At 47.9% G+C, this 16,570-nt stretch overlaps 1 protein-coding gene across 1 annotated transcript; it reads right to left on the reverse strand.

Moving 5' to 3' along the window:
* Positions 1-9,049: 9,049 nt before the first annotated feature.
* On the reverse strand, positions 9,050-16,049 carry LOC144695766 (zinc-binding protein A33-like). Its single transcript, XM_078566741.1, has 6 exons — positions 15,567-16,049; positions 15,381-15,476; positions 15,055-15,288; positions 14,106-14,128; positions 13,894-14,009; positions 9,050-11,306 (listed from the first exon to the last, which is right to left on the reverse strand). Exons 1-6 carry the CDS (start codon positions 16,035-16,037, stop codon positions 10,762-10,764), a joined length of 1,485 nt encoding a protein of 494 aa, XP_078422867.1. The 5' UTR covers positions 16,038-16,049; the 3' UTR covers positions 9,050-10,761.
* Between the last annotated feature and the right edge of the window lie 521 nt (positions 16,050-16,570).

A 16,570-nucleotide genomic window follows, 5' to 3' on the forward strand; every position in this document is an offset into this window, starting at 1 on the left:
TATCAAACCCAAACTAATCCCACTGTCCCGCTCTCTCCCCATAGCCCTGTATCAAACCCAAACTAATCCCACTGCCCCGCTCTCTCCCCATAGCCCTGTATCAATCCCAAAATAATCCGACTGTCTGGCTCTCTCCCCATAGCCCTGTATCAAGCCCAAACTAATCCCACTGTCCCACTCTCTCCCCATAGCCCTGTATCAAACCCAAACTAATCCCACTGTCCCACTCTCTCCCCATAGCCCTGCATCAAACCCAAACTAATCCCACTGTCCCGCTCTCTCCCCATAGCCCTGTATCAAACCCAAACTAATCCCACTGACCCACTCTCTCCCCATAGCCCTGTTTCAATCCCCAACTAATCCCACTGTCCCACTCTCTCCCCATAGCCCTGCATCAAACCCAAACTAATCCCACTGTCCCGCTATCTCCCCATAGCCCTGTATCAAACCCAAACTAATCCCACTGCCCCGCTCTCTCACCATAGCCCTGTATCAATCCACAAACTAATCCCACTGCCCCGCTCTCTCCCCATAGCCCTGTATCAATCCCCAACCTAATCCCACTGTCCCGCTCTCTCCCCATGGCCCTGTATCAAACCCAAAATAATCCCACTGTCCCGCTCTCTCCCGATAGCCCTGAATCAATCCCCAACTAATCCCACTGCCCCGCTCTCTCCCCATAGCCCTGTATCAATCCCCAAACTAATCCCACTGCCCCGCTCTCTCCCCATAGCCCTGTATCAAACCCAAACTAATCCCACTGTCCCCATAGCCCAGTATCAATCCTAAACTAATCCCACTGTCTGGCTCTCTCCCCATAGCCCTGTATCAAACCTAAACTAATCCCACTGTCCCCGCCCTCTCCCCATAGCCCTGTATCAAACCCAAACTAATCCCACTGTCCCGCTCTCTCCCCATAGCCCTGTATCAAACCCAAACTAATCCCACTGCCCCGCTCTCTCCCCATAGCCCTGTATCAATCCCAAAATAATCCGACTGTCTGGCTCTCTCCCCATAGCCCTGTATCAAGCCCAAACTAATCCCACTGTCCCACTCTCTCCCCATAGCCCTGTATCAAACCCAAACTAATCCCACTGTCCCACTCTCTCCCCATAGCCCTGCATCAAACCCAAACTAATCCCACTGTCCCGCTCTCTCCCCATAGCCCTGTATCAAACCCAAACTAATCCCACTGACCCACTCTCTCCCCATAGCCCTGTTTCAATCCCCAACTAATCCCACTGCCCCACTCTCTCCCCATAGCCCTGCATCAAACCCAAACTAATCCCACTGTCCCGCTATCTCCCCATAGCCCTGTATCAAACCCAAACTAATCCCACTGCCCCGCTCTCTCACCATAGCCCTGTATCAATCCACAAACTAATCCCACTGCCCCGCTCTCTCCCCATAGCCCTGTATCAATCCCCAACCTAATCCCACTGTCCCGCTCTCTCCCCATGGCCCTGTATCAAACCCAAAATAATCCCACTGTCCCGCTCTCTCCCCATAGCCCTGTATCAATCCCAAACTAATCCCACTGTCTGGCTCTCTACCCATAGCCCTGTATCAAACCCAAACTAATCCCACTGTCCCGCTCTCACCCCATAGCCCTGTATCAAACCCAAACTAATCCCACTGCCTCGCTCGCTCCCCATAGCCCTGTATCAAACCCAAACTAATCCCACTGCCCCACTCTCTCCCCATAGCCCTGTATCAAACCCAAACTAATCCCACTGTCCCGCTCTCTCCCCATAGCCCTGTATCAATCCCCAAACTAATCCCACTGCCCAACTCTCTCCCCAAAGCCCTGTATCAATCCCCAAACTAATCCCACAGCCCCACACTCGCCCCATAGCCCTGTATCAATCCCCAAACTAATCCCACTGTCCCGCTCTCTCCCCATAGCCCTGTATCAAACCCAAACTAATCCCACTGTCCCGCTCTCTCCCCATAGCCCTGTATCAATCCCCAAACTAATCCCACTGCCCAACTCTCTCCCCAAAGCCCTGTATCAATCCCCAAACTAATCCCACAGCCCCACACTCGCCCCATAGCCCTGTATTAATCCCCAAACTAATCCCACTGTCCCGCTCTCTCCCCATAGCCCTGTATCAAACCCAAACTAATCCCACTGTCCCGCTCTCTCCCCATGGCCCTGTATCAACCCCAAACTAATCCCACTGCCCCACGCTCTCCCCATTGCCCTGTAACAATCCCAACCAATCCCACTGCCCCGCTCTCTCCCCATAGCCCTGTTTCAATCCCAAATTAATCCCTGTGCTGTGCTGGAGTAAAATATAGGAACACTTGCTCATTGGGAGGTTTTGCCTCCGCAGTTTATCGCATTTGACAAGTCAGAGGACGTCAGATGTATTTATAGAGCCAGCACGCAGTAATCCCACCCCCCTCGGCCTGACTTTACTCAGCTCGGAGAAGGGCAAGGCAGCAGAGACTGGGTGGGGGGCGGGAGACGAGGGACTAGTAACCCCGGGCTAACACACGTACTCCCCCCCTACCCCCCACAGGCCTGCAGCGACGTGTCTTCAACTCTTAACTCACCTGGGCAGGCTGTTCTGCCGTGGGCAGTTCCTGTTCCAGTTGGGCGTGGTACTCCCTGTCCAGCCGGGGACAGCCCAGCAGCTTCTCAATGGGCTCCCAGCTCTCGGGCGCCCCCGCAGCTCTCGGGTGCCCCCGCTGCCCTCGGGCGCCCCCGCAGCTCTCTTCCGACCCCCACCGGCAGTGCTGAGCCTTTCCCAGGGCGGGTTTCACGCTGCCTGGCCGTTAATTGGGCAGCCAGCGTAAGATCGCGATCCGGGAGTTGGTCTTACATCTGTTTCCGGCCGCACCAGCTTCTCCCGCACCCCGGGGTAAATATTCAAGCCCAAATGACTGTCACCCTACCGGGTTTTGCATGATCACAGGGCTCTCTCCCCTCCGACTTCTTACTGGAGACAGTATGACATAAGGTCATCGCCACATCCACAAATATTCACTCCCTCATCCACTGACACACAGTGGCAGCAGTGTGTACCATCTACAAGATGCATTGCAGGAACTCGCCAAGGCTCCTTAGGCAGAACCTTACAAACCCACGACTGCTACCATCTAGAAGGACAAGGGCAGCAGACACATGTGAACACCACCACCAGGAAGTTCTCCTCCAAGCCACTCACCATCCCAACTTGGAAATATATCGCTGTTCCTTCACTGTTGCTGAGTCAAAAATCCTGGAACACCCTCCCTAACAGCACTGTGGGTGTACCTACACCACATAGAGTGCAGCAGTTCAAGAACGCAGCTCAGCACCACCTTCTCAAGGGCAATTAGGGATGGGCAATAAATGCTGGCCTAGTCAGCAAAGCCCACACCCTGTGAATGAATAAAAACATGATTATCATCACACACGCCTGAATGCTGACAATAAAATATTGACCAAGGTCCAGACCAGAACTCTGGACTAGACAAAAGAATTAGCATTTAATTTAACCTATGGGTCTGGGGGCTGGTTTAGGCTCTTCTGCTGCATGCTTATGGGTCAGGAAATGGAATCGAAGAGTTTTACCAGGGTTAAGGGCCTCTTTAATTTGTCTCCACGCTGTGTACTGCACAGGGCCCTTGAACTTCCCGAGCGACAGCTTGCCTTCTGCTAATGGTCGTTCACAGTAATCCTCGCCGGTCCTGTAAATAGGAACAGTTCATGTCGTAAATTGTCCATAAAGGCATTGCTGAGTTGTTTGAGTAGACTGCAGAATTTCAGTAGACTTGGTGACCTACCTCCTCTTGTGGCACATTACCTCCTGAAATAAATGAAACACAAATGTGAGTTAATGGTGACTGGCCGCAAATTACCGGAGACCCACATTGTTGCAGATTGTTGCTAATTCCGAACCAGCGATGAATAAATAGTCATTTTTCGGCACGTGACAAAGGTGGAGACGTTCAGTTACTCATGAAGGTTGACCTGCGAAGTTTTATTTCAGTTATGTATGTCACTGTCCAACCTTTTTCTAGGGGTGTGTGTGGTGTGTGTTATTTCAGTGGCGTTCAGTGCTGCTGCCTCTAGTCTGCTCTGAGCATTTTCCCTTGTGAACCTGATGCCACACAGATAGAGAGCCACATGGGGAAGTGGTGGTGCAGTGTCATTGACACTGGGCTAGTAATCCAGAGACCCAGCATAATGCTCTGGGGACCAGGGTTTGAATCTCACCACAGCAGTCGGTGGAGATTGAATTCAATAATTAAAAGAAAATAAATCTGAAAGGCAATGAAACCACTGTCAGCTGATGTAAAAACCCATCTGACTCATTAATGCCCTTTAGCCATCCTGGTCAACATGTGACTCTTCAATGCCCTCTGGGCAAGGCAATTAGGGATGGGGGTGGAGTGCGTGACTGGCTAGGTCAGCATTTATTGCCCATCCCATGAACCAGAGGAAGAGGATATATTCGAAAACAGGGCCAAGAATTATGATCCTAGTTAAGAAGTGACGGTGCCGGATGTGGGTTGTCATTCTTGTGTCAGGTCCTGGAACTGAACATCAATGTCACTCAAAAACACAAATGATTCCAACACACACATTCCACCCCCAAACCCTGACGGACAGCAAATAAAAGCAACAAAAAAACACCACGGATGCTGGGAACCTGAAACAGAAACAGGAAATGCTGGAAAAACTCAGCAGGTCCGACAGCATCTGTGGAGAGGGGGAAAAAAAGAGTTGACGATGACAGAGTGTAACTGGGATGCAATGAGACTTCGAGGCAAGCACTCGGGAAACACTGAAAGAAACGTTTTAGGCTGCATTTGCCAAGCCACATAGTGCGATGGGGGAAAAAAAGACAATTATCAAGTTCCATGGCAACTCGTTCCTGCAGACCATGTGCCAGCCGGAAGGTCATACAGGGGAGCAACTGGGCCCCAGAATAGATAAAAGCATCCGGTTTGACTTTGCTTTCGGCAAGTTGCTCTATTTGGTCCAACATTGAGTTCAGATAGGATTATATGACGTGAAGCCCACAGACAGCACGGCCTCCCAGTCCTTCCTGTCCTCTATCACGGAGGTCTTAGACAACAGTACACGGGAGAGCCTGGACAAACCGCTAACTCTTGACGAACTGACTAAGGCCCTTGAGTCCTTCGAGAAGAGTAGAACGCCCGGAAGTGACGGCTCGCCGGCTGAGTTGTATTCGGCTCTGTGGGACTGGATCAGCCCAGACCTGCTAGAAGTGTATGAGAGTATGCTTCTGGCCGGCAGCATGTCAGAATCCATGAGCAAAGGCATCATCACCCTCATCTACAAGCACAAGGGGGAAAGGGAGGAAATTAGAAATTGGTGACTTATTTCACTGTTGTATGTGGACTATAAGATTCTGTACAAGGTCATCGCCAATCGGGTCAAGTCCACTCTGGAATTGGTGATCCACCCTGACCAGACCTGCACTGTGCCCGGCAGGGAGATCTCTGACAGCCTCGCGCTGCTCAGGGATACGATTGCCTATGTGCAGGAGAGGGGTATGGACACCTGCCTCATCAGCCTGGATCAGGAGAAGGCCTTTGACAGAATATCGCACACCTACATGGTGGATGTGCTCTCCAGAATGGGGTTTGGGGAGGGAAGTCGCAATTGGATCCAACTGCTCTACACTAACATCAGTAGCGCAGTCTCAATCAATGGGTGGGAATCAGATAGCTTTCCTATTAAATCTGGAGTCAGGTGGGGCTGCCCTCTCTCCCCTGTCCTGTTTGTGTGTTGCATAGAACCCTTTGCTGAGTCCATCAGGAAGGATCCGGGCATAAGAGGAGTGATGATCCCAAGCAGTGGAGGCGCTCAGGTCAAAGCCTCCCTGTACATGGACGATGTCGCCGTCTTCTGCTCAGATCCGCTATCAGTGCGCAGACTGATCCACATCTGCGACCAGTTTGAACTGGCCTCGGGAGCCAAGGTAAATCGTGGGAAGAGCGAGGCCATGTTCTTTGGGAATTGGGCTGACCAATCCTTTGTCCCCTTCACCGTCAGGGCTGACAGCCTGAAGGTGCTGGGGATATGGTTCAGAGGGACTGGGGCATGTGTTAGAAACTGGAAGGAGCGAGGGTCTATGGTGCAAACAAAACTGGGCATGTGGGAGCTCCCTCTCCATTGCAGGGAAGAACCTGGTCATCAGGTGTGAGGTACCCTCGCTGTTGCTGTACGTGGCACAAGTCTGGGCCTTTCCAGACTCCTGCGCGATGGCGATTACCCGAGCCATCTTTCGCTTTATCTGGAGGTTGAAAATGGATCGTGTCCGCAGGGACGCGATGTACAAGCCTCTAGATAAAGGGGGAAAAAACGTGCCCAACATCGTCCTCATACTGATGGCCACCTTTGTGTGCGGCTGCATCAAGCTGCTCGTAGACCCTCAGGAAGGATATACTACATGTGGAAGGGATGCAGAAGGGATTGGCCAGAATGATACTAGAACAGTAAGGCTAAATAATGAGGGCAGGCCGCAGGAATTCACTTTGCATTCCCTTGAATATAGAAGATTAAGTGATGATCTAAATGAGGTGCTTAAGACAATTAAGGAGTTTGATAGGGGAGATGAAGAGAAATTATTTCCTCTGGTCTGGTCCAGAACCTTAAAATTAGAGCTAATCCCTTCCACCGTGGTGTCAGGAAACAATTCTTGAGCATTGCTGAAGAAAGAGACATGCTGTCAAAACTTTTTGTCTTGCACTCATCAGGACAGATATGCAAGAATAGCGATTGTAAAGGGAACAGTAAGTTAAACTGCTTGAGAAGAGCAATTTCACTTTACAGTGCATTTTAGAGCCAAATTTCAGAGCTTTAAAGACAATCTGCCATAAATTCACCCGCTTAAAATAAACCCAACTCAATTTGCTGGATTTATACATAGTGTTATTCAGAAGGAATGCTTCAGCACCTTGGTTTCAAATGTGTAACCATCATTATAGGAGAATGATTATATTGATCATATCCCATTATATTTATATATATATATGCATTATATGTGTGCATGTAAATTGTATAATGTACAGAAACTATATAATTTGCATATAGGCAGACACAGAGCCCACATTTACACTTCTCTAGTCAAGTAAATATTGGGAAGATTGAAGCCATTGTTTTGGTCCTGCTCCAAACTCTTCCCTGGCCACTGCCTCAATCCCTCTAGGTGGCAATTGCCTGAGAATAAATCAAACTGTTTGCAACCTGGATGCCACATTTCACCCCAAGGTGAACTTCCTGCTATACTCTGTGCCATCACTAAGACTGTCTTTTCCCACCTCAGTAACTTTGTTGGACTTCAGCTCTGTCTCATCTCATCTCCCACCGCAACTCACATTCATGCATGTTGCGGAGAGCCAACTTGAACATAATGGGCCGAATGGCCTCCTTCTGTGCTGTAACTGTTCTATGATTCTATGTGTTACCTCTAGGCCTGACTATTCCAATGCATTCCTGGCTGGTCTCCCACATTCTACCCTCCGTAAACTTCAGGTCATCCAAAACTCTGCTGCCTGTGCCTTAATTATCATCAAGTCCTGTTCCTCTGTCACCCCTGAGCTCGCTGCTGTACACTGGCTCTTGGCGAAGAAACAGCTTGGCTTTAAAGTGCTCCTCCTTGTTTTCAAATCCCTCCATGGCCTTGCCCTCTGTAATCTCCTCCAGCCTCACAACCCTTCGAGCTTTCTGAGCTTATCGAATCCTGGCATCTTCTGCACCCCTGATTTTAACCACTCCATCATCGGTGGATATTCCTTCAATTGGCTCGACTCTAAATCCTGGAACTCCCTCCCGAAATCTCTCTGCCTCTCTACCTTACCTTCCCCCTTAAGGCATTGCGTGGAACCTGCCACATTGACCAAGCTTTTGATCATCTGACCTGATATGTGCTTATGTTGCTCAGTGACATGTCTTGCTGTATATGCTCCTGTGAAACATCTTGCTTTGTTTGATGACATTAAAGGCACTATGTAAAAATCATTTTTAAATGCACCCCTTAAGGCACTTGAGAACATGTTCTTCTTGTAACTAATTTATTGGCCAGCGCACCATTCCATCGAAGCTTTCCTTCTCTCTGCCCCCCACCCCCCACCCTCCGCCCCCCCGCCCCACCAACCCTCCGTTCACATCAGCTCCAATGTTTAAGAACAATCTTACCAGCAAATTCCAGAATATGGGATAGAAGTCCATAAGAACATTGGATCAGAGTTGGGCCATTTAGCAGTTCAAGCCACATACCAAAAACGTTATCAAACTCCATGTGGAAATGTTCAATTGGCCTCTGGCCTCAACAGCTTTTGGAGGACGAGTTCCAGATCTCCACTAACTCATGTGTGAAGGAGTGTTTCCTGTCATCATCCCTGAAGGGCCTAGCTCTAACTTTAAGGTTTTGTCCATTTGATCTGGACTGTTCCATCCTAGGAAATGTCTAAACACACTATCAGATACTCTAAAAAAAATCTCAGTAATGTCTTATTTTGCTATGAATCTATGCAGCCCATTCTCATTATTTCTTCCTTTTTGCCAAAGCACAAACCCCACTCCCCTCCTCCCTAAACATATCTGGATAAATCTGGCGCCTGGTTGATTTATGCAGCCCTTTGACTTGCATGTCCTGAATTTAGCCTGTGGGTTACAAACAGCAGTTTCATTTTATCTATTTACTTATTCTATTGGAACTTTGTAAATCAAAGGTGCAGTTAAACAGAAAGTGTTGCATCCAATTATAAGTTATTCGCCCAGTGCCATTGTGTCAAAAGTTAACCAACAAGATGAACATGCTGAGTTGTTACTGAATCATTAACCTTTCTCCATTTCCATGATTGCCTCCTAGCACTTTATGAACAGGAAGCAGATGCCTACAAGTCCGAATGGCAAGAAGGTTATTACAAATGACAACATCTCCTCCAGCTCACACACTTCACCTTTTTATTTTGTTTTGGTTCACAGCACCATCCTCTTCAACCCTTCTTTTTTCTCTCTTTATGTCTCTCTTCAAGCTACGCATGTGTGCTGACATAGATATGCCTCAGCCACCAACCCTGCAAATCAATTCCAAAGCCTCATGACTCCCTTTGTCGTGGTTTCTCCTGCTCCCCATTCTAGATCTACAATAATTTTGATCCATAGTCCTCATTGTTGACTCCTCAACCACTGGAAACAGTCTATTTCTAAATGCTCTGTCCCACCCATTCAGCGTTTTTTTTTTTATTATTGGCTATGAGTTAGTGGCAGAAACAGAAACCAGGTTCCAAGAAGGTGCTTAATGAAAACTTAACATTCCTGACTGCTGGGTGTGTTGTGGTATCTTTGACAAATGGACCACAGGAGGGTCACAGGTACAGGTCACAATCGTTTATTCGAGCAATTGCAAGGGGAGAACTATCTCAAGGCAGCTTGAGATAGCACTCTGCTGAATTACAAGTGTTCAGCATATTTATGCTTCACTGATCAGGTACATCTCTGGCATCAGGTACATCCCACTTTTCACCCAGGCAGAGACCTTCTCTCCTATCTAAGTTGGGACCATCTGCCCTTCCCCTATCTGTTGAAGAGCACACTTCATCTTAGTTGTTTTCTAACCTCAGTCTCCAGCCTGACTCCCAGGTCACCTCATCTACCTTATTTTTAATTCCTTCATGTCCAGTCTAGCTCCCAAGACCTTGCTGGTGATTGCAAGCCCTAAGGATGTACAAAGTTCATCTGGTTTAACTGTTGATTTACTGGTTTGCACTGGCCTGCCTGTAGATTCTAATTTAAGTAATTCATTCCCTTATAATGAATTCTCCCTTACCATAAATTCTCACTTACTTTCTTCCCCCTAACAGGGTGTATACTGCAGGTTCCTAAATAGTGGGAAGGAGTTAGCGAGCAAACTGGTAGGCTAATTACAGACAGATGCAAGAGCTGTAATGATAATGAGGTATGTCAATTATCCTGATGTATAGGTGGTAATTGGAAAGGTCAAATGTGGGGTGGGGTAGAGAATTTATAAAATGCCTGGAAGAGAAATTTCTTGATCTGTATTTTCCAGCCCAGCGAGGAAGGAAGCAATCCTAAATCTAGTGCTGGCGAATGAAGTTCAGCTGGTGAAGTATGATTTAGTGGTGGTAGGGGGAAGGGTATTGGAATTTGGGAAATAGTGATCATAATATCAACAGGTTTATGAAACAGAAAAAGGAACAATGAAGTATCAAAACACGTGACTGGGTGAGGCTCATATCAGTGAGTTAGAAAGAGATCTAGCCCATGTGTATCAGGATAAAACATTGGTGGGCAAATCAGTAACTGAACAATGGGAGACCTTGAAATAGGAGATCATTCAGTTACAGAAGAGAACCATTACCATCCGTAAAAGTACTGCCATATTCCAGAAGGCTTCCCTTTGTCATGTACTTTCCACTGGGGTTCTGTCTCAGCCTAGTTCCTCCCCGCTGCCCATCCTCATCTTTAATTGCTCAACTGGAGTCCATGGTTCCCTTGATGCATTTCTGTCCATGTTTTAATTCTCTCCATTACAGCGCCCCCATGATTCTCAACATTCCTTTAAATTTGATTTTTATGGGAGTCTCCGGAAGGTTTCAGATTAGCTTGCACCACTGCATGGATTAACCAAAGATCACCAACAAAACACTGTCAATCAGTTGTTCCCGACCTGACCTGAAATGACACGTGGACCATCCGAATAACCTGTGACTGAGAGGATGTCCATCATTTTGCAGAGCAGGTAGATGGTGCGGAAAGGTGGGATGGTCCTGTTAGTGAACTCTGACACGACAGATTGTCAGCGGTGCTGAATTTTCCCTGTTGTCCTTCAGTCCAGGAAAGAAGAAGGGAAGGAGTGTCTCCGTGAAAGTGTGGCTGAAAGTGTGGAGATGGGACATGTTGTCCGCATTGTAAAATGACAACTGTCCACCCTCATAGTCCAGGTACACCCCGATCTTCCGGGGATTCACATTCGTGGCGATGTGAGTCCGTGAGGGGGAGGTACCAGCAACATAGTTACTTTTGGAGTCCAGCCACAACGTCCAATATCCGGCTTCAGGTCTCGGGTGGAATCTCCCTTTCCGATCGACAGATTTTCGGGCGACTCCTAAACCCCACCATGTCTTGTTCGCCACCTCCACTTCCCAGTAGTGTCTCCCTGACGTGAATCCCTCCGACCCCAGGACGCAGGCACAAGGATCAAACCTCTCCGGGGTGTCAGGGAGCTCCAGCCGTTTGTCCCCGAGTCTCACACTGGTCCGGTCCTCAGACACCACGAGCCAGGGATTCGCTGTGTTGGGATCCAGAGTCACAAAGGCTGGAACGGGGTTCAGAGGGAGGGGAGGGGGTGGAATTAAAATAACACAGTCAGTGGTTTGGTTTGTTCCTGTGATTTATTTTTTTTAAAAAGCATTTTTCCTTTTTAAAGTGGCCATTCGGGGTATTGGGGGAGGTGGAAGGTGATGTTGGGGAAGCTTTTTTATTAAAGGGACCCAGGTTTTGTTTTTAGAATCTGCTCTGACCCCTGCTGGACATGGCGAGCAATGTCAGGAACTCTGCAGTGTCCGGCTGGCCTCAGGCCGCAGTGACCCCACTGACCTTTAGGAATCGGGTGCCCGATGCTGCGGTTTGGCTTGGAAACGGAAAAAGAGGAAAAGTACAGTGACGGAAGAAAAAGAGAGAAGGGAAGGAAGGCAAGGGTAAAAGAAGCTAAAAGGAGTGGAACTGATGTAGACGGGGAGAGAGAACGAAGGGGAGCTGGAGAATTAACTGTATCAAAAGAAAACTCAACAGTAAAAGAGAATGAAGCGATTCGGCAAAGGAAGGGAAGGAAGGAGCAGCTCACCAAGGTTCCTTCGACAGCACCTTTCAAACTCACGACCTCTACCACCTGGAAGGACAAGGGCAGCAGACGCATGGGGACACCACCCCAGAGCAAGTTCCCCTCCAAGCCACACACCACCCTGACTTGGAAATATATCCGTCGTTCCTTCACTGTCGCTGGGTCAAAACCCTGGAAGTCCCTCCCTAACAGCACTGTGGGTGTACCTACACCACATGGGCTGCAGCGGTTCAAGAAGGCGGCTCACCCACCACCTTCCCAAGGGCAATTAGGGATGGGCAAGAAATGCTGGCCTTGCCAGCGACACCCACATCCCCTGAAATAACAAGTAATAATAATAATCTGTCCAACAAATTGACCAGGATTACAACAGACACTAACAACCGGGTAACCCCCCCTTCCTCACCAGAGTCAGAGTCACAACATGAAACAAGCAACCTGGGCACAGTAAACCGGCCACGATTATATCCATAAATCCAATAATAAATCTCAATAAGTTCCAACATTCAATCAGCCAAAACAATACAGGTCTACATGGAAGGGCAGGTGAAAGCGTCATTTCTACAGGAGACCCTCCGCACTGCCCTCAGAACGCACCGAGTGCTTGGGAGAAATGCTGGCCTCGGCCAAGGGCAGTGGAAAGTCACACTAATCTGCAGCGCTTCAAGAAGGCGGCTCGTCACCACCTTCTCAGGGGCAATTAGGGATGGGCAACAAAGGCGGACCTAGCCAGCGATCCTGTAGGTGAATTTTTAAAAATTACCCTGGGGATACACATTCCTGGAGGAGGAGGCTGCTCCATCTTAATGAATTTTGGAAAATAGGGAGTCGGGGAATCCAACGTGCTGCGTCTCAGATGAGGAGCTCTGGCATCAGCGCCGCTCACGCTTGCCACACGTAGAGAAGCCATGCGCTGAGACTCCAAATAACACAAGCTCCCAGTTGAAATATGACACGAGAGTAACCAGCTGCAGCAATGCCAGGTCAAAGTTCCGGCCTGGTCCTGGAGAATGTTTATATTTGTCTTCTGTTTATTCTTTCACCGAAACGTGGGTGTCACTGCCAAGGCGAGCATTTGCTGCCTGTCCCTGATTGCCCCTTCAACTGAGGTGGCTTGCCACAGCATTTCAATGTCAACCACATTGCTGCAGGCCAGGCCACATGGGGGCCGGGCCGGGCAAGGATGGCAGATTTCCTTCTCTGAAGGGCATTAGTGAATCCGATCGTTTTCACAGCAATGGTAGTGGATGGTAGTTGTCACGGTCGCTTTCACTGAGACTAGCTTCGTATTCCAGATTTATTCTTAATTAACTGTAGTGGGGTTTGAACCCATGTCCCTTGAGCATTAGACATTATCATTAGCCACCATCTCCCTGCCCCACCACCGCCCCCGCCCCCGCCCCAGCACCAATAGAGTGAGTTGGGCCCAGTGAAGGAGTTTACCTTCTACTTGAACCTCGGCAAGACATACTCCCGGATAGAATGCTCCTTCCCAAAGAAACATCGCTCATCCCGCCTAATCTGTCGGAATATGAGAAAAGCAGGAACTGTGCCCATTATCCGCAACCTAGACGTTGGAACTTCAACGCTTCCCTCTTACGTGACAAGGAGCTCCCGCCTACCTCACCTCTACGTGCCTTAAAGTGGGAAATGCCTGACAGGTCTATTTCATGTGGTCACTCTCCCCTCAATTCAGACGGTGAACTCCAAGCTTGGAAAAAAATGCATAAGACTTACAAAGACCTGATGGACCGGATGCTACTAATGTCATCACAGTCATTCAGCGTATAGGTGACACCATGCGGTATTCCAGTATACTCCGTAAAGGCAGAGCTTTTATCCTCTGACTGAACTTTGTATACGATATCTTGGAGACGATGAACAGTGAGATTACCTCCACATGGTCACCATACAGACCCTTTAACACTGACTATGAAATAATGTCCGAGGCCCAGCCCTTCAGAGCCGGACACCAGGCATGATTGAATCTGGGGACTTGGAACCTGTTTAGGGTCTTCTCATCTGCCTTTGTCCATCAGGAAAAGGAAGATAAGAGTTTTACCTAGGCTAATGGCGTCTATCATTTCTCTCCAGGCTGTGTACTGTAAAGGGCCGTTGAACTTCTCGATCGAAAGCTTGCCCTCGGCTATTGGGCGTTCACAGTAGTCCCGACTGCTCCTGTAAATGTTAAACAGCTGAAGTTATTAAACATTCTGCTGATTCATTGTACTGTACTAAATTGTGCAGAGTTTAAAAAAAAGCAGTATATCCTACCTCCTCCTCTGACACGTCTCCACCTAAAATAAAACATAAATCTGAGTTGATGAAAACCACATCTGATCCATAGTCTATATGTGTGTGCGTGAGATAGAGTGTGAGAGAGCGTGTGTGTCTGTCTGTGAGGGAGAGTGTGTATGTGAGAGAGAGTGTGTGAAAGTGTGTGTGAAAGAGAATGTATGTGTGAGAGAGAGTGTGTGCGTGTGTCTGTGAGGGAGAGAGTATGTGTGTGTGAGAGAGAATGTATTTGAGAGCGAGTGTGTGTGAAAGAGTGTGTGTGAGAGAGTGTGTGTGTTAGAGAGAGAAAGAGAGTGTGTGTGTGAGAGAGAGTGTGTGTGTGAGAGAGAGAGGGTGTGTGTGTGAGAGTGTGTGTATGTGAAAGAGAGATTGTGTGTGAGAGAGAGATTGTGTTTGTGAGAGCGAGATTGTGTGTGTGCGAGAGAGAGGGTTTGTGTGTGTGAGAGAGAGATTGTGTGTGTGACAGAGAGAGGATATGTCTGTGTGTGTATGACAGAGATAGAATATATATGTGTGATGGAGAGGGGATGTATGTGTGTGTGTGAGACAGAGAGAGGATATGTGTGTGTAAGTGACAGAGAGGGAATATGTGTGTCTGTGTGTGACAGAAAAGGGATATGTGTGTGACAGAGAATATATGTGTGTGTGACAAAAAGGGGATATGTGTGTGTGTGACAGAGGGGATATGTGTGTGTGTGACAGAAAGGAGATATGTGTGTATGTATGACAAAGAGGATATGTGTGTGTGTGTAACAGAGAGAGGATATGTGTGTGTGTATATATATAAATAATTGGTTCAATCACAATAGCAGACCCTATTGACAAAGCAATCGGTTACACCCGGGTTTCAATACTCTTTTCTGCAAATACTCCATTTATTTCAATGTTTAGCGGCTATTTTGCAACTGAGCCGTAATCTCATCCTCACCTTCAGAAATCTCATCCCGTTTTGTTGTTCCATTCGTTTCTGCATCTTTGAAAGCTCCTCCTCAATAGAATTTAAATTGCCTTGAATTTTTCGGAGGTTTTTCTCCATCGTATCTAGAATCCCCTCCTCTTCCCTCCTGAGATCTCGGAGTAAACGCTGCTCTTTCTCAGTGAGAACCTGGTGCATTTCCCTGAACTCGGATGTGATGTGGGTTTGCAGACTGCTCGACTGTTTCTGCCAAGTGAAATGTGAAAAATAATCCTTTACCGCGATAAAGGGAACAAAACTAACCAAGATCCCAGAAAACCAGCGCAGGGAGAACTTACCCTAACTTCGGAAATCTTCCGTGTCTGTTTCAGTTCCATTTCCAGAAACACCGATTTCTTCTCTGTGAGAGATTGTAAAGATGATTTCAGCTGATCCTGGGATAGGGATAGAAATTCACAGGATGAAAGGGTCAGACAGTGAATGTGTGATAAAATAATCTGGTGATAAAATCTGTTCCATGTTACCTTGTAGATTTCAACAGCTTCTTTAATCGGCATGAAATTGTGAAATTTGTGTTCCCGCGAATCTCTACAAATCAAACAGATCAGTTTCTTGTCAGTTTCACAGAACAGTTTCAATTCTTCCTGATGTTCCTCACAGTGAAGTTTTTTTTCATTCCTTCTCGGATTCAGCTTTAATTTTCGAGCCTTCTCCGCCAATCTCGCTAAGACCCGGTTGACCGTGAGTTTTCTGTCTGGAAACTCCTCTCTACATTCCGGGCAGGGATTCCTCTCCCCCTGTGCCCAACACCGTGTGATACAGGAGCGGCAGAAGTTGTGTCCACACTCCAGTGAAACCGGATCGTCGAAGAAATCAAGGCAAACGGGACAATTTACCTCCTCGGTCCAGCTTTCGGGCTGCTGTCCGGAGTCCATGTTCACACTCAGCACTTCCTGATTCGAACCCGCTTTCGGTTTCCAAATTCTTGAACACATTGGGCTCACTGCAATACTCAGAATTCATTTCTTCCATTCAGCTCCAGCTGGATCCCGCCCACAGGTCTCCCTGCAGGACGATATTTAATAGGCAAAAGGTTATTTCAGTTTCCTGTAAAAGCTCTTGTTCGGGCAACTTATCAGCCATGAGTGAATGGCGGAGCAGACTCGATGGGCCTAATGGCCTAATTTCTGCTCCTCTGTCTTATGGGCAACACCGCCAATTTGCTTTCCGCGCACTGAAGGGTTCAATTGACAAACCGGTTTACTCCCTGCATCAGTTTAATATTGCACGGAGCCAGGAAACCCGCTCTAAAGGGTTGACGTTATTGTTCCTTTTCCCCCAAAATTACACTCTATTTATAAAATTAGTAAAGGTACATTCCAAAACATTTCAAATTGAATATTACAGAAAGCACGATAGAATTCAACTTCTCTCCATACAGCAACTTCCACTATGAGCTGCCTCAGTGCGATTGCACTCCCCTTAGTATTTACATTATGCATTTCATGTCAGGCATAGACCTCCAGGG

Source organism: Cetorhinus maximus, chromosome 21 (genome assembly GCF_964194155.1).
Source record: "Cetorhinus maximus chromosome 21, sCetMax3.hap1.1, whole genome shotgun sequence".
Taxonomy (NCBI): domain Eukaryota; kingdom Metazoa; phylum Chordata; class Chondrichthyes; order Lamniformes; family Cetorhinidae; genus Cetorhinus; species Cetorhinus maximus.

What these genes read in the sequence shown, in the direction of transcription:
- LOC144695766 (XM_078566741.1), bottom strand. Translation starts at nt 16,037, where the DNA reads ATGTGTTCAAGAATTTGGAAACCGAAAGCGGGTTCGAATCAGGAAGTG. An exon ending in AAGCTGTTGAAATCTACAAG is followed by an intron (nt 15,477 to 15,566) that starts GTAACATGGAAC and finishes TCCCTATCCCAG; the next exon opens with GATCAGCTGAAATCATCTTT. An exon ending in GGAAGATTTCCGAAGTTAGG is followed by an intron (nt 15,289 to 15,380) that starts GTAAGTTCTCCC and finishes TTCACTTGGCAG; the next exon opens with AAACAGTCGAGCAGTCTGCA.